This window comes from Taudactylus pleione, unplaced genomic scaffold, assembly GCF_031769625.1.
Source record: "Taudactylus pleione unplaced genomic scaffold, aTauple2 ptg000026l, whole genome shotgun sequence".
NCBI classification, from domain to species: Eukaryota; Metazoa; Chordata; class Amphibia; order Anura; family Myobatrachidae; genus Taudactylus; species Taudactylus pleione.
In genome coordinates this window covers 12,123,925-12,148,631 of record NW_028284428.1, presented here as the reverse complement: position 1 = coordinate 12,148,631, position 24,707 = coordinate 12,123,925, and the positions used below count along the sequence as shown (strand labels likewise).

Here is a 24,707-nt window from a genome sequence, read left to right as displayed (position 1 = left end):
TAGATATTCCTTTAAAAACCAGACGTTTGCAGCTAGTATAGTCATTTACCACATGAACAATGCATAGTGTATTTCTGATTAATTTAATGTTATCATAACTAAATTTCTTAGTGACCCCAAACTTTTGAACGGTAGTGTATACTGAGATGTGTCCAGCTCAGCAAGTTGTGCAAAAGGCAGTTTTTGGAGAGTGGGAGAAAACCAGAGTGCCCAAAGGATACCCATGCAAACATGGGGAGAATATACAAACTCCACATAGTTAGGGCCATGGTGCCCTTTAAACCACTTACTTATTTCTCCTGACATATAAACCTCACAGACATTATTTTTCGCCCCAAGAATAACTAAGTGTCTGTCTTTGATTAGATTTCCATTTTAGACAAATGATTTGAGAAATGTTGCCATTGAGAGGCCTATGAATATTCCTTATGTAATTATGTACTTACAGTCTGTGCAAATATTACGACATTCAAATATTATTTTTCCAAAATTCATACTATACCCACCTTTAACTTTTAAGATCATCCTTGATAACATTAAACAATTTTCACATAGAATATGTTATTCTAGGACAGTGTCTATCCTTGTGTACTGACATAGAATTAAGTTTACCCATCAAAGCAAATTCATGATGATTGATGCATTGTACGACCAGACTTGCTTTTAGCTATGTGCCTTCAGTACTATGCACTGGGCAGCAATTACTACAGTTATATTTAGCGACAATACTGAATAAGCATATGACCAATAAACCAAGCGGAATGCTGCATCCTCAGACCTCATAGCAAATTTGTGTGGCTGGTGATGCAGCTTCAGCCCCCCAGCCCTCCACTCTGCTCACAGAACAAGAGAAATATTAAGCTGTTGTAGAAGAGCAGAGATGGCCTAGAATACCAGAGATGGCCCTCTTCTGAGCATGCACAGACAATTCACAAGTGAAGTGAAGCCCCAAGTGCTTGGAGTAGGGAAGTTGAACTTGATTTGGACCATAGTGACTCCCAAATTTGCAGGTTGTCCCCTGGACCACTGGAAGTTTCCCGAACCTCCCATATCCCACCTACGTCAAAGTGAAATGGGTGGTATGGGCAGCATAATGCCAGGAATTGCAGCTCCACGGGGGGCAGGGCCAATATGATGAGATTCTGAGATCTGTTGACTTTATTTTATTAAAATAAGTCACATTGTTCCTTCACTGGACTTGTGTGTTTATTTTCTGGCTTTGTGCGTTCATTCTACACTTCTCCTGGTTGTGGATCTAACACTTTAATTATTACAATCTTTAAACCATAAAAATATTAAAAGTAGGCATAGTAATGATGATGGCACGTGTCTCAAAATAGTTTTTATGTTGTAACTGCATACACCATCATCTTAGACAAGAGAACTCCCTTAACCATAATTCACTGGACGATTCACCCTATTTTACATACAATATATACATTAGTGGGAGGCAGGGGCGCCGAGAGAGGGGGGGGAGCGGGTAATTAGTAGCAGTCACCTATGCCTGCGGGGGGGGAGGGGGGCATTATGCATACTTGCCTACCCTTGTGAAATGGTTGGGAGTCTCCCGAAAATCAGGTGTCGGGCTGAATCGCATCATCGTGGCCCCGTCCCCGGCTACACAATCTTCCCGGAGGAGGCAGCCAGATTGTCGGCAAGCCTGGCATAATGATGTATCAGTATGTTCTCATAAACAAGTATATCTTACTAAGCAACAACTGCTGCTTTGGGGCTCGTTTACATTTGGATGTAAGTCAATTTTATGACACGCCTCTAAGGCGGAACAGTACACGTCCATTTTAACGCCGTGCTCATAGGTGCTGCTTTCACAATCTCCCTGAAATGCTTTTTCAAAAGTAGGCAAGCAAGGCTGAGGGGCTCACACCGGCCCACTCCCCAGCGCGCAGCATCACATTTTTTTTCTACATTTTTTTCATCCTAAGGGGGCGTGGCCATGTCCCTTCCCTGATCCTGGTGAGGCTCTTGATGCCCCTGGTGGGAGGCGCTAGTTCGTTCCCCTGCCTTGTTGAGTTGTTATGAGCAGCAATAGCATGCAGAACGGCAGTTTACAAACACATCGTACGTTATGACATCATGCCACACACACCCACTCTCTCTGTGTGTGGTGTGCTGCGCTCAAGAAGAGGAGCACCGCAACGTCAGGAGGAGGACCCGCTGAACAGTGAGTGAGAGAGAGACTGCTGGCAGTTGCCTGTCCCTGATGGAGGTGAGGAGGAAGCACAAATTTATAGTTGGCAGGGGGGCGCCGAACACACTAGCATCGGCCCTGTTTGTGGCATGAAGAAAAAGTTTAGCAATAGGTCTTTCAACTTTGCTAAATTATCCCCATCATTTCTTAACAATATATGTTATTCTATACACTTACTCAATGCTGTGTATGGTGTATAGGCTCGGCACCCATCTGGCTTCGCGTGGCCTCTAATAAAAAATAATAATAGACTCCTGTCATAAACTTTATCACTTTGATCAATTTAAAAACTACCAACGATATCATCTATAATAACACATTTATCTCAGATCAGTTCATGCACTTAATTTTCAGTTTCTCGCTTCTTTATTTTCCAAGAAATACTCCATGTTTGAAAACATTTTCTGCATGCAGTAAGGTTGGGCAATTTGGTCACTGTCAGTGTAACACTGATCTGTGTGTGTGTCCTAATAGATCAAACAGCCCCATTGCTGAGTGTACATAATTATTACACTGGCTAGAAAACTTTTTGGACCCCATGTAACAGCCCTCATTTATGAATCAGGACACATTAGACCGCTGGGTGTGACATAGGCAGTATGGATTGTTTACATAAAAAAAAACTAAAGTAACTTTTTACAGTTTAAAACTAAATTATAATATCTTTGTAATTTCTTGTCTATTAAGAAGTGATTTAATTAATTAATTAAAGCTGCTTAGTTCCCTGAATTTAATTTCCAATGTGGAAATTAATGTGAGGGAAACACTTGCTGTAAAAGACCAAAATAGGCTCTCACACCCAATCTACAGGTATTGGATCGGATCATACTTACCGACATTTGAAGTCTTGCTCCTGGGAGAAGTGGGCAGTGACGGGGGCAGGGCCAGACTATTGCGTCATTAGGCCCGCCCCCTCGCGATGAAATGCTGGGAATTACAGGGATTTGCATAGAGTGCGGAGCCAAATAACGCGATTAGCATAGAATCGCAGCTTTAAGCCCCACCCCCTCCCGACGGATCGTGGAACCGCAGTAAGATTCTCCCTGTTCTGCCCACTTTACTAGGAGGTGGGCAGGATGCGGTAGAAGTGCCTACTCTTCCAGTGGTTCGGGGGGCTACCTGAACAATCGGGAACCTCCCGCAGGTTCCAGGGGAGTAGGCAAGTATGAATCAGATTCAAGAGTAAAAGGGATGCTACATGCAGCAGACTACATTATGAAGGTGATTTTGCTGCACATTTTACAATCAAACACTGCAAAACTGACAGCACTCAGACATCATACAGACAGACAGCATACAGACAGACAGCACACAGGCAGACAGCACTCAGTCTGCTTCTAAACCGCAAAATGCTGATTTTATTTTGCAGAGAAATATAATAAAACAACAGCATTTCTATTTACTACAATATATTCATTATAATGGGAAATCAGAGTTTTGGGCTTGAAATATAAGCCCTTTTGACTCCAGTTACTATAATAAGTGGAATACTTATGGGTCATGTGTGGTTGGAGCATCATTTTCACCTATTTTTAATTTCCAACCAGATTGGCAGAATTAAGATTTGTTCACAGACAATTTTGTCCCTGATTTTTCAGTAATTACCAGTTGCACTGTACAATCCCACTTTTCTGCACGTTTGAAGTAATTATTATAATCTATTCTTCCTCTGTATGCCTTATAGCTGATATTTACAGAATTTTTTTAAAATGTAAAAACATAATTTAGAATCAAATTGAAAGAGGCTAATTTGTTTTCTCAAAGTGGTCAGGACCCTACTCCAACATGTCCCTTCTGCCAGGTACAAAGTACTCAGGGCCTGATTCAGAGCCGCTCGTAAGCGGCCGCTCGTTCGCTCCGAGTGATGTTCGCACAACTGCGCATGCGTATGGGTTGTAATACGCATGCTCGAACCAGTCATTGCGGTCGGAAAGTGTGTGCTCGCAAAATAGCGAATGCCTGCTAATTTGAGTGACAGAATGAGGCGTTTGTGGGTTGTAACAGGGGAAGGCGCTTGAAAACGGGGAGTGGAGATCTGAACGCAGGCGTGTGTGCATAATTAACAAAGCAGCGTCATCGGCCACGTCACTTGGTTGTTTCTTAGCCTGAACTGGTCGCATGATTGTGGTAGGAAAATCCAACCACAAGCACTGCGAGCAGTTCAGATGCCTTTCAATGTACTCGATTAATCAAATAAATAGCGGAGATGACGTAGGATGCGAGCGGCCAGGGGGCGTCTTTACAAAATAGCGAGCGCATATTTTGTTCGCTCGCTCAGACATAGAGGCGTCAACAGACCGCAAAGAGCGAGCGCTCAATTTAAATAGCCGGCCCCTTTTTCTAAACGAGCGAGCGCAAATAGCATCCGGCTCTGAATCAGGCCCTCAGTTCCCGAATTTCAAGATATTTTCCTAGTGCAGTAAGATGGGCGGAATTAATTTATTGATGAGCAGGGTGTTATTTATACATCAGTTCATTCAGTCACAGATTTCTGCAATAAGGAAGTTTGGGATCAGCCAGGCAAATAAAATCCAGCCTATATTAGAACAGGTCCAGACAAATCATTGCAGCACAGAGGAAAACTCATCTCTATATACATACAGCTTTCTGCCTTTTGCTGCTTGTCTGAGCAGATTCTTTACACAACGTTCAGTGAACACATGGACTGGAAAGATCCAGAGGCAGATGTACTAAAGGGGCCAATCCATTACCCGACTTTGTGAACAAACCAGGAGGTTTTGGTCGCATTGTTCACAAAGTTGGATAATGGATAGCTGGCAAGGACCAGCGATGCGCCTGCACGCTGGGTCCTTGCCTTCTCCGACTATCTACTGAACATGCCCATCAACCTTACGATGCTCGTCAGGTTCGGCATATTCAGAGATAGGAGGTCAGCCTCCTTCCCTGAATGACGTTCAGTGAACGCTGTTCAGTGCGGGCATCGCACCTCGGCGACCTGAAGGTCTGAATGCTAGACGTTCAGACTTTCACGTCGCCTAATGGATAGGCACCTAAAGCCTTGGGGAGAGATACAGTGGAGAATGACAGAGGTGTATCTAGGGGTCTGAGCACCCCTGGCAAAATAATGGACTGGCACCCCCCCCTCACCCCCAATATTCTAAATAGGGATGATGAAGACAATTTGGTGAAGTAGTGGCTATGGTAAGACAGGTATTAGTGTGTGATGAAAAGGATCTGAGCACATATCATTAGCCAGGGAAGGGAGATAGAGTGATTACCAAACTGCAGCCCTGTCACCTGGGTGAAGTGTGTGACATTCAGAGGGCACAGGTAACATACACCCCTACCCATAGCATTCACACTAAGGTTATTTATTTTACAGTATAAGGCGTGTTACAGACAGCGCTGGCAGGTGTCCCCTGTGTGCCAGTCAGAGCAGACATAGCAGTAACACAGAAGACCAGATCCTTACCAGAAGAAGTTGGCAGTCTGCAGTGGGTTGGCTTTCACTTCCTTGTGCACATACTCCTCCAAGCTCACCACCGTTTTGCCCGCACAGTCCCTGCTTCTCCCGCACATCAGGTCACTGAAAAACAGAAGGGTGGTCAGAGGGCACGGCCCAGCATGCTGCACATCCTGCCAGCTGCTGCTGCCCCCCAGGCACTGATGAGCGCACACTGCTCTGCCTGGCCTTGCCTCCCGCCACAATCCTCAGCGCTTAGTGGGCAGCGGGCTGGGAGCGGCAAGCGGCTTGTTGGAATCTTCCACTAATAAATGGGGAAGCAAATCACAAACCGCGGGGCCGGGAGCTGCAGAGTCCTGGCCCGCCCTGTTATAGCTTGTGTATATATGATACATACACATGCTATAATGGGGTGGACAAGGACTCAGCAGATGGGGCATTGGTGAGTTCACAACTCCCTGGCCACTAAAGGCGGCGCCCCCCCTTGGCCGGCGCCCCTGGCAAGTGCCATCCTGGCCAATGGGTAGATACACCCCTGGAGAATGATAAAGTACCAACTAGAGATGAGCGGTTCGGATTCTGAGGAATACAAACCGCTCCGAACAGGTTTAATCCAAGTCCACCCGAACGCAACTCGGATTCTACCTCGAAGCCGAACATCACATGGCCGACGTCGGATTCTCGCGAAACTCGGGTGACGTTCGGCCTCTATAAAAGGCACAGCGCCCGCGACTCTGAGCCATTTTGATTTTTTTTTCCTCACTGAGAGGACGTATTGGTGATTGTGGTGACCTCCGAAGTTAGTATGGTATACTTAATAATTGCATAAGTGACTGTGTATAAGCCCACTGTGTTTATACAAGCTCTGTGACTGGGCATAAGCCCACTGTGTTTATACAAGCTCTGTGACTGGGCATAAGCCCACTGTGTGTATACAAGCTCTGTGACTCCAGTTCACAGTGAGTGGTAATAAATAAATATTATAAATAAATACATAATATTATTGCTAATTAGTTTTTGTACAATTTAGTGATTTTGTTAATATGGATCATGACAACGAACCAAGAGGAGAGCAGAAGCAGCAAGCAAATGCTAGCACTGCAGCTGCTGGAAGTCCATCACTATCATCTAAAGCTGATGCCCAACGGCATAGAGGCTTTAAAAAATTAGGGTATCTGAAATAAAAAAAAATCTAGATTTCACAGGGTAAAGACAAAAAATAACATCTAAAGACTAGTGCAGAAAAACACGTAGTGGCAAGGAAAGGCCTTGGCCTTTATAGGCCCCTAAGAATGGCCTGTTTCACTTGCATTGAAAGCTCCTTTGACTACATATTCACAGTCACAGCTTCCAAATGTAAATACCACACTTGGCGGTATATTTACTAAAGTGAGAGCTTTTAGAAATTGAGATGTTGCCCATAGCAACCAATCAAATTCTACTAAACTTTTAACTAGCACCTTCTAGAAGATAATAGTTAGAATCTGATTGGTTGCTATGGGCAACAACTCTCTCTTTAGTAAATTTACCCAGTGGAATCTACTCCAAAACCTGCTTAATTGATAAAATCAGAATGGAATGGCCAACACCTGTCCATGATACAGCTTCTAATGGGACCCATCCATCAGCGATGGATTGCCGCGATCCCGCGATGCGGCAACCCGGCATCGCGGGATCGCAGAAATCCAAGATGTTGGGTTTTCCCGATTTGACGATCGCGATCAAAAAATTATTTCGATCGTCAAATCGCCGACATTTAACATAGAAAATGTCTGCGATCCGGTGATGGATCGCAGAACATCGATGGTGGGGGGTCGGCGTTTCCACCCGGAAACGCCGGCACTTCCCATCACATCGCCGGATCACAAAATCCCGTCTCTGATGTATGGCCACCTTAAGTCAATTGTCCAATAACTTTTGGTCTCTTGAAAAAGAGTGGGCTACATATTAAACCGCTCTAATTCCTATACCCTTCCTCCAATCTGGATGTGAATACCATCAAATTAAAGCTGATAGTCTTCCCTTTAAAACCATATTCATTATATAACTGTAACTATAATATGTTTTGGTAAACATCTAAAATAACAAAATTTGGCTCATTGTTCAAATATATATGGACAAAACCGTATGTTACATAGTAAAGAAAATTCACATTCACATGTCAACACATACCTTCCTCTAGGGAATCTACAGCCTGTAATGGTAGAAAGCAGCATGTAAGCAGGGGAGTAACAATACACATAGGGCTCTATTTATTAACATTATTTTTACTAAAATAATGTGAAAAAGGGTGTTTTCACACCCTTTTCACATTATTTTAGTATCACCTACAGTTACTAAAGGGCAAAATGAAGTAGAATTCGTAAAATTCTACTCCAATCCCTAATTATCACTTATTTTTAGTAAGGAGATCGCATTTCCCATAATTGTAATGGGAAATGTGATCTGGCCAAAGTTACTAAAAATAAAATGTGAAAAAATACCGGGGAAAGCCCTGTGATAATAACGCCACCTGGAGGTGGCGTTATCCAGGGTCTCCCCCGGTTACCAGACCCCTGCTCCTCTATAACAGGCAGAGCAGAGCCCGGAGCTGGCCCCAGTAATCAGCTGTGTGGTCTAAACACGCTGATTCACTGTAAAAAAACAAAAATTAAAAAACAAACTTACTTGAGTCCAGGGACCGGAGTTCGGGGCTCCGGTGATGTCCTCCCTCTGATCAGCTGCTCTCCCATGGTGCACTGGAGCCTGGTCCTCACCTGACAGGGTCCCAGTGCAGTATGGGATGTCACCTGACCAAAGCGACAGAGGACATCATCGGAGGCTCGATAAATGCAGGTAAGTGTAATTAAGGGGGGGCCGGATCCGGCGGCTGTGTGTTAGTCAGTGTAGCGCTGACCGAACTCCATCCGGTCAGCGCTACTCACACGATGCAGCCTGTGTCATAGAGACACAGACTGCCCGAGGCCAGCGGCCCAGAGTCTATAACTCCGGTGCTGGCCGCGCACAGCTCAGTGCGCTGCCGGCCGCCAGGCGGAGAGGAAGGGGCCAGTGTCGGAGACTGCACACGGGCCCCCTCCTCTATAGAAATGCCTCTGTCTTGAGTGATGGGGAGGGTTTAAAGGAGAGCACTCTGCTCTGTCTCATCATTCCTGCTGCAGGGTTCCCATAGTAATGGAGGTGTGCTGACATAACGTATGCAACCTCTGACCTAATGTGCTACTCTGCATGCACGTTGTTACCGTCCTGAGAGAGATTGTGCCATTGGCACACTGCAGTGCACATATGGGAACCTCAAGTACCAGCATGCCGGGCATTACGGGCCTGCTGGTACCTGTAGTTCCACTGCAAAAGAAGTATTAAGAAAATGACAGAACACACACACCATGAAAGTAAAAGTTTATTAAACATACATGCTGGTCACACACATAGCGATATTTTACCCGATCTGGCCGATTCCGTCACATTGGAACGACAGATCGTGTAAAACATGGCAATATTGAGAGTAAATCGTGAGTCCCCACTCACGATCACGATGTGATGCGCGTCCTCGCTGGTCGTCCATCGCATCGTCAGTTCTGCCGTGCAGTAGGGCAGATCTGACAGTCTAGGACACGATGCACTGTGAAAGTCTGGATCATACATGCCTACCCTCCCGGTTTTCGCGGGAGGCTCCCGATTTTTCGGGTAACCCCCCGCACCCCCGGAAGGGTAGGCATTTCTCCCGCATTCTGCCCACTTCCTAGTGAAGTGGGCAGAATGAGGAGAATACCCGCTGCGATCGCGGGTCTCCGTGCAGGGGGCGGGGCTTAAAACGTGATTCTACATGAATCACGTCATTTGGCCCCACCCCTATGCAAATTCTAGCCAATCACGGCAATTTTTCCACGAGGGGGCGGGGCTTAATGACGCTAATCATCAGGCCCCGCCCCCCATTGCCTCCCTCCTGCTTCTCTTACCCGGGCTTCTCCCGGGAAGAGATCTTTAAAGGTAGGCAACTCTGGTCTGGATGCAGGAGAGATTGTTTGAAGATTGGACACCAAATTGTGTGCAGATCGTGTGCAGAGCTGCCGGGGATAGTTTCAAGGGAAATCATACACAAATCGTACACATCGGCTGATCGTGTGCAGATCGCCATGTGTGTGGCCAGCTTTACACTTACTATCTCACATACTCACCTAGCCATTTTGAATCCACTTGTGCAATAGGAATCCATAGGTACCTGTAAAAAATAAATCCATACTCACCTCCTCCTATGTGTGGATCACGTCCTCTTCGTTCCAAAGTAGGCATCCATAGGGCTTGGCAAAACAAAAAAAGGAAAATTTGCGGACCAGCGGACATTAGTACTGTCCTCTAAGGACAGTAGTACCTGAATGATGACTCAGCGGCAGGATTTCATTATAGAAATCCCAGTGCTGAGCACTCATTGGCTGAAAGAGGCAAGCCTTCCGCCTCTCAGCCAATGAGTGGTTCCCACCTTTTGAAGTCAATGGTGAGAACCGCAAAAGTAACCTTAAGTTACCTTTGCGGTTCTCACCATTAAAAGGCACACATTTAAGCACAAATTATGTGCATCTGTGTCGTCCATGACATCTTTCAGCATGCATACACATGGAACAATGTATGCCAAATCATGAAAGACAGGTCGAGTTCTCTCTGCATGTTCAAGAGATCAGCGACCACGATCAATGACAGTGGGAACGCACATCGGCATTGTTATCATGCCCACACACGGCACTTTTTAAACAATATGTCGATACAATCAGTCAAAAACGGCCATATCATTTAAAATATCGTACCGTGTGGGGGCCTTAACATAACCACACCAGTATATGATCACTACCCAGGGCCAGATTAAAGGGGGGGCGACAGGGGCGATCGTCCCTGGGCCCCCACATCTGAAGGGCCCCCACACCCAGCCATCGTGGTTAAAGTGAACCGGAGGAGACGGAACCAGTTCCGCCTCCTCCGGACACCTAACCCCGGTGCCGCACAGAGACACCAGGCGCCCACTGAGATTGTAACCAGCGGGCGCCCAGCTCCCTCCCCGCAGCGCAGCCAGAGATTAGAGCTCACTCGTGAGCTCTGGCTTCCGGCTCAGGCAGTGAACTATGGGAGAGACGTCATGCGTCTCTCCCATAGTGCAGAGGAGCAGCGCCAGCCAAGCGGATCAGAAGGCAGCGGGAGCGGGGCTTAAGGTAAGTATGATTTTTTTTTTTCTCTTTAGCGCAAGCAGCTTTTCCACTGCTGGGGGGGACATTACTTGGGGGGGACATTACTACTGGGGGCATTACTCGGGGGGGGCATTACTACTGGGGGCATTACTCGAGGGGGACATTACTACAGGGGACATTATTCGGGGGGGACATTACTACAGGGGACATTACTCGGGGGGGGGGGCATTACTACTGGTGCCACTACCACAGGGGACATTACTACTGGTGCCACTACCACAGGGGGCACAACTACAGGGGTATTACTACTGAGGGCATTACTATTGGGCACACACAGGGGGCATGACTACTGGGGGCACAACTACATGGGTATTACTACTGGGGGTATTTACAGGGGGCATTACTATTGGGAACACTACTACTGGGGGTATAACTACAGGGTGCATTGCATAGGATGCACTGCATAAGGGGCAACACTCCTGGGGGCACTACTACTGGGTGCACTGCATAAAGGGCACGTAATAGGGGTCCCCACATGTTTGTTGCCCAGGGGCCCCTACAGACCTTAATCTGGCCCTGTCACTACCTCCCACAAATCAGCACACATTTCAGCTAATAATTTGTGCTACAGTGAGTATTCTGATTATCTAATTAAACAGCTTGTTTAATCCCCACCCACTTTTAAATGGAAGATGCGGACATATAGGACATTAAGATTCATATCAAACTGGTTTTCTGATGCTATTCAAATCTATTTTAAAAGCATGTACTTTATAGAAAAGAAGAGAAGAAAAATAATTTCCAAAACTGCCTTAAAATATTAAACATGGACTTTACTGTTATACAATATTTGTATATATTTTAATTCAGATTGGCATTCCTTTGGAATTATATACTTTCCTCCTCCCCGTTGAATACAGATGCAAAAAAAATTAAACTAGCCCTCTTATGACTGCTGTGTTCTATCATATGTCATCATGTTCAGTCTGGTGTACTTAATCCAGCAAAAGAGAAAGTCTGCAGCCTTAAATTGAGCTGTATGCTTAGCTGAGCTCTTGCTGGCAGCGGTCTATTTAAGGTAAAATTTAATATATATTATTTCTTCCAGAAATGTCACTGGGAGATCCAGCAAGATGTTTATGCAGAGCAAAGCAAATTTTAAAGATCATGTGATAAAACTAAAAACTTGGCGTAATCTTGCATTGTTGGTTAACATTTTGACTACATTATATAGTCAGAGGCCTATTTATGAAACCCCCTGAGCCTTTAAATCCTGACAGAACATGTGGTATGTATCAATACTGTAAAGCAGTAGATATGTCCAATATCTCCTATATTCAGTACTGTCAATCACTAGATGGCCACTCGTGCGCAGGGGTAAGGCTGGGCAAGAATCAAGAAGTAAATTGATAACCAAAACTATCATTTTACTTTTGATTCTTCTCTGGGACGTCTTCTTATCCGAGCTGCCGTCCTGCGAACAGTTTGTTCTTATATAGCCCTTATACTTCATCTGTCATTGCAACGAATAACGGAACTAACAGATGGCAGTTAAAGGGCATTTTCTGCAAATATTAAGAACTAAGCCCCCTTATGCTACTGACTTCCACTGCTGTAGTAGAACTGCTTTAACTGGAACATTATTTTTGCGTAAATGTGTGTTCATTTAGATCCACTGTTTGGTATTCCTTGGCAATTACTAACAACCTCTACCTCATCTCTCATTTTGCTCTAAGACTCTGCCTTTAGTCAGCCTCTTTAAACCACATCTATTTTAAGCTGCTACAGTATCTCCCAGGATAGCCTGTTCCTTGAGGCAGCTACTGTATGTTCTGTTAGAGGACATCTAGTTCTGGAATACTCCAGAATATATGCCCAGCTATAAAAGGGTTTAGTTTTGTCATAGTTTTCAATCAAAGTTTACTAAATAAATATGTATGGGCATAAGTGATGTTATGTTGGCAGTGGTACATTTATCTTTTATTTATTTGTTTTATTTATTTTTCCAGATGTTGCCCGGAGCCGGCCCCAGTGATCAGCTGTGAGGTCTAAACAGACCACACGCTGATACACTGTAAAAAAAAAAAAAAAAAAAAAAAAAAAATTAGTAAAATAAAAAAAATAAAAAAACTTACCTGAGTCCAGGGATCGGTGATCGGGGCTCCCGTGATGTCCTCCCTCCGGTCAGCTGGTCTCCCATCCTGCACTGGGGCCCGGTTGTCACCTGACCGGGTCCCAGTGCAGGATGGGATGTCAGCTGACCGGAGCCACGGAGGACATCACCGGAGCACCGATCACTGCAGGTAAGTGTAATTAAGGAAGGGGGATCACGGGGAGGGGGGTCCGCGATTGCGGGGCGGGGCTTAGAAACAGGGGTGGGGCTTAGCAACTGCCGGTCGGCGCATGCGTGGGCACTTATCACGGTAATTTTTGCGAAAATACCGTGATAAGTGTGCGGAGGGGATTCGCAGGGACAGAGCTTTCTCGCAAGCTCTGTCCCTGCAAGGGATTTTTAATAAATCCCTGTGATATTGGCTGAATTCACAATGCGAATTCAGTCGGTAATATCACACTACAATCTGCATTCAAAATGCGGATTGTAGTAAATATAAGTGACTAGGGGGTATATTTACCAAAGTGCAGGTTTTTAGAAGTGGAGTTGTTGCCCATAGCAACCAATCAAATTCTGCTTGTCTTTTATCTAGCACCTTCTAAAAGATATTAGCTAGAATCTTATTGGTTGCCAAGTGCAACATCTCCACTTCTAAAAACCGGGTCCCCCCTGCTGCCGGGATTTATCGTGGAACCGCGGGGGGTGGTGTGGGGGAAGTCTGGGGGATCTCCGGGGGCCAGGAGGCTTACCTGCCTTTCCGGGAGGCCAAATCAGAAGGGTAGGCAAGTATGTCTATAGCTGATGACTAGTTTGCATAGCATTCATCTGCTTAATACTTAATCTCCACGAGTAGCTGCTTACATTTATTTTGAACGGTCTCATCATTCACAGAAGCAATCCTGTATTTTATCTATTGCTAAATTTTTGATGTTGAAAACATTGTGAGCATTCTCACTCTTGCAGCTGCACAGCTGTGGCTACATGGAATTGTTTCTTGTTTCTCAAGGATAAGGAATAATTCATGGTTTTGAGAAATTTTGTTTCCATAGTGACTTCAGACATAAAAATACCATAAATATATATTGGGTTATTTAATTTGCTACCTTCTTGAAGTTACTTTTGTTTATTGTAATTTATTAAATACTTGATATTCTGGGTGACATCAGAGGTGTGCCAGCACAGGGATCAAAGGAATAAGGGGCAGAGTGGGGGGCGTGACCACGCAATCGCGTCATTGTGGCCCCACCCATGCTATGCAACCCTGAGATTACCGGCATTGTGAAGTAGGCGGGTGACACCCTGGTGTGGCCCGCACCCCCGGCACCCTCCTTGTGACGCCACTACTAGGTACTGTACGTGAGTTTTGGGGCCACTAGACTACTGAGCATATTGAACCCAAAAGCTTCCACATAGGTGTAGTGATGTATAAACCCCGCCTACTTTGGTATTGGTTCTGCCTGCAGTTGATTTGGTGCTGCTCATGTGGGGCCAGTTCTATAAATTTTTCGAGGGTCACTTTTAGTTCCCAATCAGCACCTGGTACCAGTCAATAAACTCCTAACTGCCATGTTACAGGTTATGTTTGAAAAATGACAGTTAGGAGCTGATTGGTTGGTACTTTGGGGTCTTTTCATTATTACTTAAAATTATCTGGAGATAATTAGGTTTAGAACTCACATGGAGTTCTACCTAATTACCGGAGGAATTCATCATTCCTCCTGTCCATAAGTATCTATTCCAAAGAGCTGTCATTTTAGCGGTAACAGCTTTTCGGAACCTACCTGCATCTGCTACCATCCTCCGTCCCCCCACTCCCTTACCCACCTCTGCACTGCACTTAAAGCACTGTGCATGGATCTGTCCCCCAGTGGCATGTCTGGCTCCCCTCCGCTGCCTGCTCCATCCACTGTTGCCGCCGCAAACCTCCCCCCCCATCTTCTGTCCTCTGGTAACAGCCACTGACCCCCAACCCTCCGCCCGGTCTACCCAGCTGCTACATACATTATGCAGGGAGTATGGATCTCACACGCGGCCAATGGGGAGATGCTTTTTCTGCACCGGCTGCAGCATCATGTCGCAGGTGCAGTTTGGAGCTGGCCACCGGAGAATGGAGGCTGCGGGCTGCACAGGAGCTGGGGGCAGAGTGGGCTTCTTATACTTTTTTTTCAAAAAACTTTTTTATGTTCTGCCCGCCGCTGCATGCTGCTGCTGACAGGAAGCATCTCCCCTCTGTTTGTCTGTGCACTGGTAGCAATTGTAAGGGCTTCTTCAATCAACTGTTTATAGCAAACCACCGGTGCACAGAATAGAGACGCTTCCCAGCAGTAGCAGCATGCAGCGGCGGGCAGAACACACAGTCCAGCCAGTGCCGGAGGACAGAGCGACAAAGGAGGATATGCTGACGCTGAAAGCAGGTACAGATGTGCCCAGTTACATTGTGGCTGATCGCGGCACATACGTGCGCATGCATCGTGCTATGTGATTCCCCGTGACTGTATATGTTACAGTATGGCGCGCACTGTGTTCGCACCATGCATTCCTATGGAGGTGCGTGTGCAGTGTGCATATGCACTCGCGTACGCACATCTCGCACTATGCGTGGTGCGATTCGCCACACCATTGGCAACGCTATAGCTGGGCATATCTGTAAGTATGTCCATATCCTGCACAAGCTGCTGTGTACACTACCGGGAGCTGTGCGCCATCTGAAGATAGCATACAGTAACACCATCAAATTCCGAAAATACATAATTTCTACATCTCCATGCTAAAGTATAGGGAGTGTGGAAATTAACACAGATGAATTTAACTAGGAGATATCAGTGACATCTCCTGCGTTAAGTCTGTTAATGAATATAAGAAACAAATACACTAAGGAAAAAGACCTCCAAAATGATAATTAAGTGTTGATGAATAGGCACCTTTATCTGCACTTTATCACTCTCCAAAGCTTAGTACATCTGCCCCTATATCCCTAAAGGTAATAACTGTTTTGTTGTTAGTGGTCAGATTACTCATCGAGGGTCAATCTTAAAACATATCTATCAGTCCTCTGCAGAACAATAGAATAACTGGTCTTACAACCAGATACCCATTCAAGCACTAATCAGGGGCGTATTTATAATGTGTGCAGGGTGTGCTGTGCACACGGGCACACCTTGCACCCATTTTATACTTACCTCTCCGGAGTCCCACATCGGCACCGGTGTCAGCACTGTAAAACGTTTGGAAAATGGCCGCCGCAGCCACTTTCCCATCATTTTGCACATGCGCAGTACAGGGAAATTGGCCGTCGCGGCCATTTTCCCAGTGACCTGCGCATGTGCTATGGACTCTGGACACACTCTAGTGCCCAGAGTCTATAATTCCGGCTCTGGCCACGCACAGCTCAGTGCGCTGCCGGCCGCCGGACTGAGAGGAGGGGGCCCGTGACGGAGACTGCACACGGGCCCCCTCTTCTCTAGAAACGCCCCTGGCACTAATAGTACACGGCTAGTTATCCCTGTTGTAGTTTTGCTGGGGTCCTTTGTCCAGATTGTATGACGGACCCAAGGGCAAAGTATAGGGGTCACTTTCTTTAAGGAGATAGATAAAGGAACAGCGTAAAGGCACAGTAGAAATTTTGTACCAATGTTTGGTAGGAAATGTGCTTTAGTGAAGATGAGAACTAAAATGGAGAAACGAGAAATGTCGGAGGTAAAAGAAGAGACAGCTAAACCAAGCTACTGCTTAGGGAATGGCAGAGTAAAATAAGAATAGAATCCCGAAAGCTGTATTCTGAGAGAAGAGGTGAGGGAGGTAAAGAGCTTAGTAGAAACAGGGAGAGAGAGGAAGTAAGAGGCAGAGGGCAGAATGTGAACATATAACATAAATGACTCATATAAAGTGCACTTCAGTAAAGTTTCTGCAATTACACCTCTGACACTCAGTGATTGCTGCAAACTCTAGGCTACCAAATGTGCAGTGTATGGTCTGAAGAGCGAGGAGCTAACACAGCATAAAAAATGCTGTAAGAGCAGGATTGTATATTGTCCATATAAGGTGGGTATTATTTTGCAAAACTGGATGCAGTTAGCAGACCGGCAGACGGCATGCCACCGATCTGAATCCTGATGCTGGAAGTCCGACACGGGACTTAAGATAGATGCTGAAATACCGACGTCTATCTTAATCCCGACACCGGAACACAGACAGACGCCAGCCTGAACCAGGTAAGTCTGGGGCGTCTTAGCTGTTAGCCGGGGAGGGGACGGTTAGGTTTAGGTACCATAGCAGGGTTAGCGTTAGGTTTTGGGGGAGTTAGGGTTAGGCACCCCAAGAGGGGGTTAGCTTTATTCACCACTGGGTGGGGTTAAGTTTAGGCACAAAGGGAGGAGACAGGTTTAGGCACTAATGGGGAGGGTTATGGTGCGGGGTGGGAGGGTTAGGCTACAAGAACGGAGAGTTAGGGGGCGAAGGGAGGACGGTACCAACCCATGTACCAACTCGTGCAGCATGGCCAATCACACAATATCGCATATGGACGGAACAAGTGATCGTTCCGTCGTTCATTAAATCGTGCAGTGTGTACCGGAGATCATGCGATGTCCAGGGTGAAGGCAAATCACCCTGAACATTGGCATGATTGCCGGTCGTTCAGGTGTGCACCCACCCTTAGCTTACATATGTAACCTTCTCCTTCAGTAGTCTACGGTTTTCCATTTTCAGATTAAATTTATATTTTGCTTGTACAAACTCTATGGTCTCAGTAATGGAACACAAAATATGAGGACTGTTATGTTCCAGTCATTAAGTTGAAAATGCAGGCTGAATGGCAAGCCAGCAAACTAAGCATAGGCAGCCCTTAATACTGTAGCTGGTATTATTGGTTTGATGCTACTTAAAAGCAGTGACTCTAAATGATATATGTCTTCTTACTGAACTGATGAACATACACAGGGGGAGAGTTGCATAAAGGACCACTGACATTGTGTGTTTTATGCAATTGCACTATACAGGTTGTTCTGAACTACACCTGTACGTGGACTTTTTATTGCAAGGGCAAGGTATGAACGCTACAGTATGTTAATTTGACCCTTTCGACAACTGTACAATTGGACGCCCTCAATGGGAGGAACTATCTTGGAGATGCTGGAAGCTCATATATTACACTTATTGCTGCTATGGAGTGCAGCTCAGCTGACTAACAGACTGCTTCTGTACCTGTAACCTGGATCAATTATTATTATTGTTTTTATTATGTATTAATTGTGTTCATTTTTATTGTATTGGGTTATTCTGAATTATAGATTGTGCAGCATTTGCACAGTCTTATATAATTAGTGTAATTGTTTGGCAGCGTACAATATATTTTCTCTTTGATTATCAAGGGTATCAGCAATTTCCCTTATTCCAGCTGCAGTTACTTCATCTACATTTCTATTGTTTTATAGTTTAGTGCCCAATTGTTTTGGATGTGACACAAAACTGGTCTCTGGATACAGCGTCTTCCTATGCAGTGAGCACAACTGACCTGTGCTATATTCCAGGATAAGGTTTTTAGAGTCATTTATCCTGACGATTCTTAGCTTTCTATTCATTATATGCTTCTTTTATTCCCCACAGCTCATTTCTGTCTATGTGGTTCCCCTTCTACTTGTAAGCCCTCTTTTCACGTCATTTCAGTTTGTACTTGTTTACAATGCAGTTTATAATAATTTTGTATCACTACATAAAATGTTAGTAGCTTTTAAATATTGGATACAAATAATTGAAATAATCAATGCATGAAAAACTTGTGATTTGTTTGTGTGCGGTATCATTATCCAAACATGCAGGAAAAACAGATCAAACATGGAACAACAATGACGGTAACTAAGCCAGGATGACTCAAAGCAACAGCTAATTGGTGAACATCTGTATGTCACGTAAAGTAAACAAGGATATGCCTCATACTTACCTACTCTCCAGGAATGTCCAGGGGACTTCCGATTTGCATGAGAGTAGCCCACACTCCTGGATCCCACCCACTTCGGGTTGGGGGGGCGCGAAGAAAAAAATTGTGGGCGAGATGCGTCACTAACCCCTGGCCCCTACCACATATAGCGCAATTCGCAGAATTTTGCAACTGAGGCACCTGAAGGAGCAAACAGCATCACCATTTCACCCATAACGGCTCTCTGGACCTCCCTGTCTGAGACCTCCCGGAGGGGAGCGCCAAAAAGTTGGTTAAGTACTTTATATTATAAAGTGCTGATGTCCTTACCCAGACTTTCAATATAGAATGTCAATCTTAAGACAGAACAGAAATGCAAACACTGAAAAATCAAGCTGTAAATATGAATAAAATATCTTGCATGTAAGTTAGTAGAGGCAGGCTTCTGAAGTGAAAGGCTTCCTTCTAGCCCAGTATGTCCATTATTAAGTTTTTAAAATTAAGTATATTGTAGTACCTGTAACTGATAGTTGATGCACAAATTCCCAAGACATGGAAAACATGCACTGTTTGGGGTCCCGAGGACCGAGTTTGAGAACCTGTGCTCTACCTTATAGCATACTTGCCTACTTTTCAAAAAGCATTTCAGGGAGATTGTGAAAGTAACACCTATGAGCGCGGTGGTAAAGTGGACGTGTACTGCTACATCTGAGGGACGTGTCATAAACTTTCCTTACATCCAAATGTATATGAGCCCTTAAAGCAGTATCTATATGTATGTCTTTACAAGTGGCTCCATATAAGTGGCAACGAGAAATCTTATATGAAAATGCATGTAGCTATAGGGATCATTGTGTCTTATAAAAAATGCAGGGGAATGGCACTGATTATACCATTGGAATGTGTATCTAGGGGCGTATTTATAATGGGTGCAGGGTGTGCAGGACACACGGGTCCCTGGGTCCAGGGGGGGCCCGCATCGCATGCCCTGCACCCATAAAACTTACTGCTCTGGAGACCCACGTTGGCTCCGGTGTCTGCACATGTAAAAACGGGTGGAAAATGGCCGCCGCAGCTATTTTCCCGTCGTTTGCGTCGTTTTTTTTAGCAATTAGAAGTAATCTTATTATTTCAATAGTGCAGCTTCTGTACCATCTAGTCACATTATTATGCAAGTAATCACATTTATATGTGCACAGACAGCCATGTAATAAAAAAAAACATACAAAAATTAAAAGTGTGAGTTAATGAAGGAGGCGGCCTTACAGTCAGAACAGACAGGTGATGTTTTAAGGTTTCCACTGTACGCATTTCCAGCCAAACCCACATTCTCATAAATAATGGTGCTTGCACATTATCCAGGTATCCTTCCTAAAAGCAGAATGTGGCAATGTACCTTTTTATGCACTAATCCACCAAATAGGGGCTTTTGCTAAACGTACAATCACCTTCTACTATGAAGTAACACTGAATTCTGCGACCTGTATTAAAGCACTGCACTTACATTCATATACTTATATGGCTTTAGAGCTTCACTGTGCCTTATACTCTCCATATATTTTACAGCAAAGGCTAGTTAGTGATTAGGTTATTGATCAGAGGTTCCCAAACGCGGTCCTCAAGGCTCCCCAACAGTTCAGGTTTTAGAGATATCCATGGTTGAACACAGGTGGTTAAATCAGATTGACGGAGGTACTAATTAATTCACCTGTGCTCAACCATGGATATCTCTAAAACCTGAACTGTTGGGGAGCCTTGAGGATTATGTTTGGGAGAACCTCTGTTATAGATTATACTAACACATTGTAAAGTGGAGTTTCATGTAGGACCAAATAGTAGACAGACAATAACAATACATTGCATTTTGTTCTGTGGAAGCTATGGGAGAGAAACATACTATATTGTCATAAAAAATATACAGTATTAAAAACATGTTCGCAATTCAGTGAAATTGATAAGGTTGAGTAGCTAAAATTTCTTGTGTGGGATTTGTTATTGCATGTCCTCATATCAGGATAAATATGTAATTGTGCATTTGTTTTATTCTTTTAGGAAACAAAGGAAATTGTGGCAATCAAGAAATTTAAAGATAGTGAAGGTATGTTCGATGCTGGGGTCTATGTATTAAATGTCTGATATATTATGGATTCTGTCCTGTTTCATGACTTAGCTTCTGGATATGGGCCTTATTCAGATGTGCACGCAGTGTCGATACCGCACGCAAGTGGACAATGTTTTCTGTGTGCGCATGCATCCCGATGGTTACTGCCGGTAGCCGCAGAACAAATTTATACGCAGTGAGAGGTAGTTTCGGTGGGAGTTTGTGGGGCGTAACAGGGGGCTGGCAAGCCAGCTGTGGCAGTCAGTGACTGCGTCTTAAGATGCAGTTGTACTAACCCCGGTGCACGACGGCCATGTTCAGATGGAGAGATTCGACTGATGCTTACGGTGGTGCATCATAATGTGCACAGTTGCGGATTAGCGCTGCAGCTGGTGGGCATCTCTGTATGAATCCCATGGGCTGTGGTATTAGACGCAGCAAAGGAAGAAGTTGCGGCTGCAATAGCGTGCATCTCTGACTCAGGACCTATTTGGCAACAAGTTATATTGGCTATAAGGAAAACAATTCACGTCCACCGCTCTCTTTTAATTATATTATATACCATTAAGTTCCTTTTATTAAACAAGTGATGTATTATATAAGCAGTTGTATTGCATTGTGTACAACATAATGTGCATCTTCTGTTTTAAGAGGTAATAATTATAAACTGGTAACAGCTGTAAAGGGATACGTTTAAGATGCCGGTGGTCGCAATCCCGACCGCCGGCATCTAGAATCCTTAATCCCGGCTAGGGTTAAATGACAGGCGTCTATAATCCAGACGCCTGTCATTTTCCCGACGCCGGCACAGCGGCGCCCGGCATCCCGATCGAAGGGGTGCCGGGCGCCGCAAGCGGACAGCTGCGGGGGGGGAGGGTTAGGTTTAGGCCACCCAGGGGGGACTTAGGGTTAGGCACCCCCCGGGGGGGTTACGGTTAGGCTAGGAGGAGGGAGGGTTAGGGTTAGGCACCCCCCCCTGGGATTTAGGTTTAGGCAGCGTGGAAGGGGGGGTTAGGGTTAGGAACAGGGGGGGAGGTTAGGGTTAGGCACCCCTAAGGAGGGTTTGTGTTAGGGGGTTAGAATAGAATAGTTTATACTTACCTTTAGACGATCGGGATTTCCAGCGCTGTCGGTCTTCCGCTGCCGGGCTCTGCTGTTTTGTCGGGCTGCCGCAGCCGGGATTCGAACTGCCGGTCATGCGGCAGCCAGCATTCCATACCGAAGGCGCTGTAAAGATTTAAAGTTGATATCCGCTGTGCTGTTGTTGGATTTAAGGTCTATTTGCCAATAGTGATAGACTGATTTTCTGTTGCCTCAACCGACCAATAAAATATCACTGGGGCAGCTGAGCAATAGTCAGCCTTATTGGCGATATGGGCCAGGGTTGTAAAATTCTGAGGGAATATGCGCATACAGGACCCTTTGTGCACAAAAAAGTATTCAAAATAAATAAAACATATTAAAAAAAATAAAATTAATATTGTAAAAAACATTGAAGACTGAAAAAAATGCATTACTCAAAGAGATGCTATAACAGAACAAGGATTGTGGAGGTTCCTGCAGTGACTCCTCGAAGTAAAGGGCGAAGATCTATGACAGTCCCTGTTTTTGCCAGTCATATGGCTTTTTACTGTAGAACGAATAGGCACTTTCATGTTTTTATATGTGTCCAGAACATTAGTTACACCTTTCCTTTGCAGAAATGTATGTTGCTATCAGTGTTATAATGGGATGCTTCCCTGGCTGGTTCTCTGTCTGCAGAGATGATTTCACCCTCACCATCATATGCTGGCTTTGCAGACCACTGGGGGCTTTTGTAATAGGTTGCGAGCTGCAAACGTTGCGGGAACTCCTGAGAGTCTTCCCATATTTTTAAAGTGGCAATTATTTTAAAGGCAAAACCAGCTTATGTAATAGGTTGCGAGCTGTAGCTGCTACGGGAACTCCTGCGAGTCTTTACACGGTTTTAAAGCTGCAATTATTTTAAAGACAAAACCAGCTTGGTTTTGCCTTTAAAATGATTGGCGCTTTAAAAATACAGGAATTCCCACAGCGGCTGCACCTCTCACCCTATTACGTAAGCCCCCACAAGTGTAGACTTTCCAAAATTTGCAAATTACAGGAAATGTAGAAATATCTTTTTAAAATGGAAATCCCTTTAATTATTATTCATGTAATAAAGTTATAGAGTACAAGGGATTTATTTAATAAACGGCAGCTTAACTGAGAAAATGTTGCTTAATTTTGATTTACTGAGGCAAATACAACTCTGTGGGCAAGAGTAGCTTACTAGAAGTATGTCTGACATTCATCCGTGATACACCATAATGAAATATTCCATATACACTACAGTCAGTGTTCAGTAGAAATGTTTAAATGTCAGAATATTTTTCCTGGCTGTCTTGTGTGTCAAACCCCCAGTGTGCGTAATTTTCTTCGTCCCACAATGACACATTATTCCTTGTATAATTGTATTAAATTGTGTATGTGAAGGCACAAAACAATGACCATTAATTGCACTTTATGTTTGAGTGAAAACGAGTGGAGGTGATGTTTAATAAAGGCAATGGCTAAACCCCTAATAAGGTAGCTAGGTCAAACTGAGCAACTGAGATTGTATTGGCTGGGAACAACATGCTAGTGTACTGCTTCTCTGCAGTAGGAACATATAAATAATTTTACACCTTTGTTATGAACTAAAACAAGGATTATAGATGTTATATACTAAAGCATAGCTAAGCAGAATATTCCTCCCTGTTATGGATTTTTTAACACTAGCATCATTTTGTATATAACAGTCCTGAATGTCATGCTTCATTAAATTACAGGGAAATGGCTAACAGCAAATAAGAAAATGCATCTATTTATAAATAGATCAAATGCATATTTAATGGCCTATTTTTTATTTTGTAAGGGTGGCAGCTTTGACCCTGTAATTTAAAAAAAATAATATTTTATTTTTTATTAATTAATACTTTTGCCTTTTAAATTTTGTCCCTATTTATCAAAATGTGGTTATAAGTATGTTATATTATCGGCACTCATCCCTGCGGTAAGAAAAAAAAAACACGTTTTCAATGCAATTTATCAAGATCATATCCCTGATGCAGCCAACCCCAGAACACAGGGGAAATTATTGTATGTAAGCTGCTAGCCCCCTTTCAGTAGCACTAATAAAAATAAATTGTTAACTAAAAAAATATTTAAAAACCTTTTAACATTGAAAAATGTGTATTTTATTATATATATTATATTTTCCTTCTGTTATCACCATCCTGATATGGAGATAACAAAATAATGATTGCACAAGAACATATATTGCCACAATGTTTATTACATTGGATTGGCAGAACGCATGTTGATAGTTGTCAGCGGTGTGTGATGAAGATTAGCCCACAAGTTGAATAGCTTAACTAGTGATTAGTTTATTAACCAGGTAGAACAACAGGGTGTGAGACATTAGATATGGAATTTTGTCCTGGTGCTTTCTCAGTCTTGTTGATGTGTATAAATAATATACCTTTTAGCAACATGGTTATAACATGAGAAGTGTATGCAGTATCTTCCAAACCCAATGATACAGTAGATACAGATGTTTATAATGATTGCACTCACCTTTAGTGAATAATTATTGAGCTTTGGACATTCGTTTTTTGATCCCGATGTCCGTTTCTGTGATGAAGAATATTTACTACAACCGGCCCATAACTAGGGAACTATAATAAGTCACAATAAATGAAAGGGTCTGGTTAAATAGAGAAATTAAAATAGA

At 44.1% G+C, this 24,707-nt stretch overlaps 1 protein-coding gene across 5 annotated transcripts in view; it reads left to right on the top strand.

Moving 5' to 3' along the window:
• The window catches only part of CDKL5 (cyclin dependent kinase like 5), a 423,438-nt gene that overhangs the window by 227,582 nt on the left and 171,149 nt on the right, over positions 1 to 24,707 (top strand). For all 5 annotated transcript variants that reach the window (XM_088451639.1, XM_088451641.1, XM_088451640.1 and 2 more), the window contains one exon: positions 20,887 to 20,932. In XM_088451639.1, coding sequence (XP_088307765.1) covers positions 20,887 to 20,932 — 46 coding nt within the window. The remainder of the gene's footprint in view (positions 1 to 20,886; positions 20,933 to 24,707) is intronic.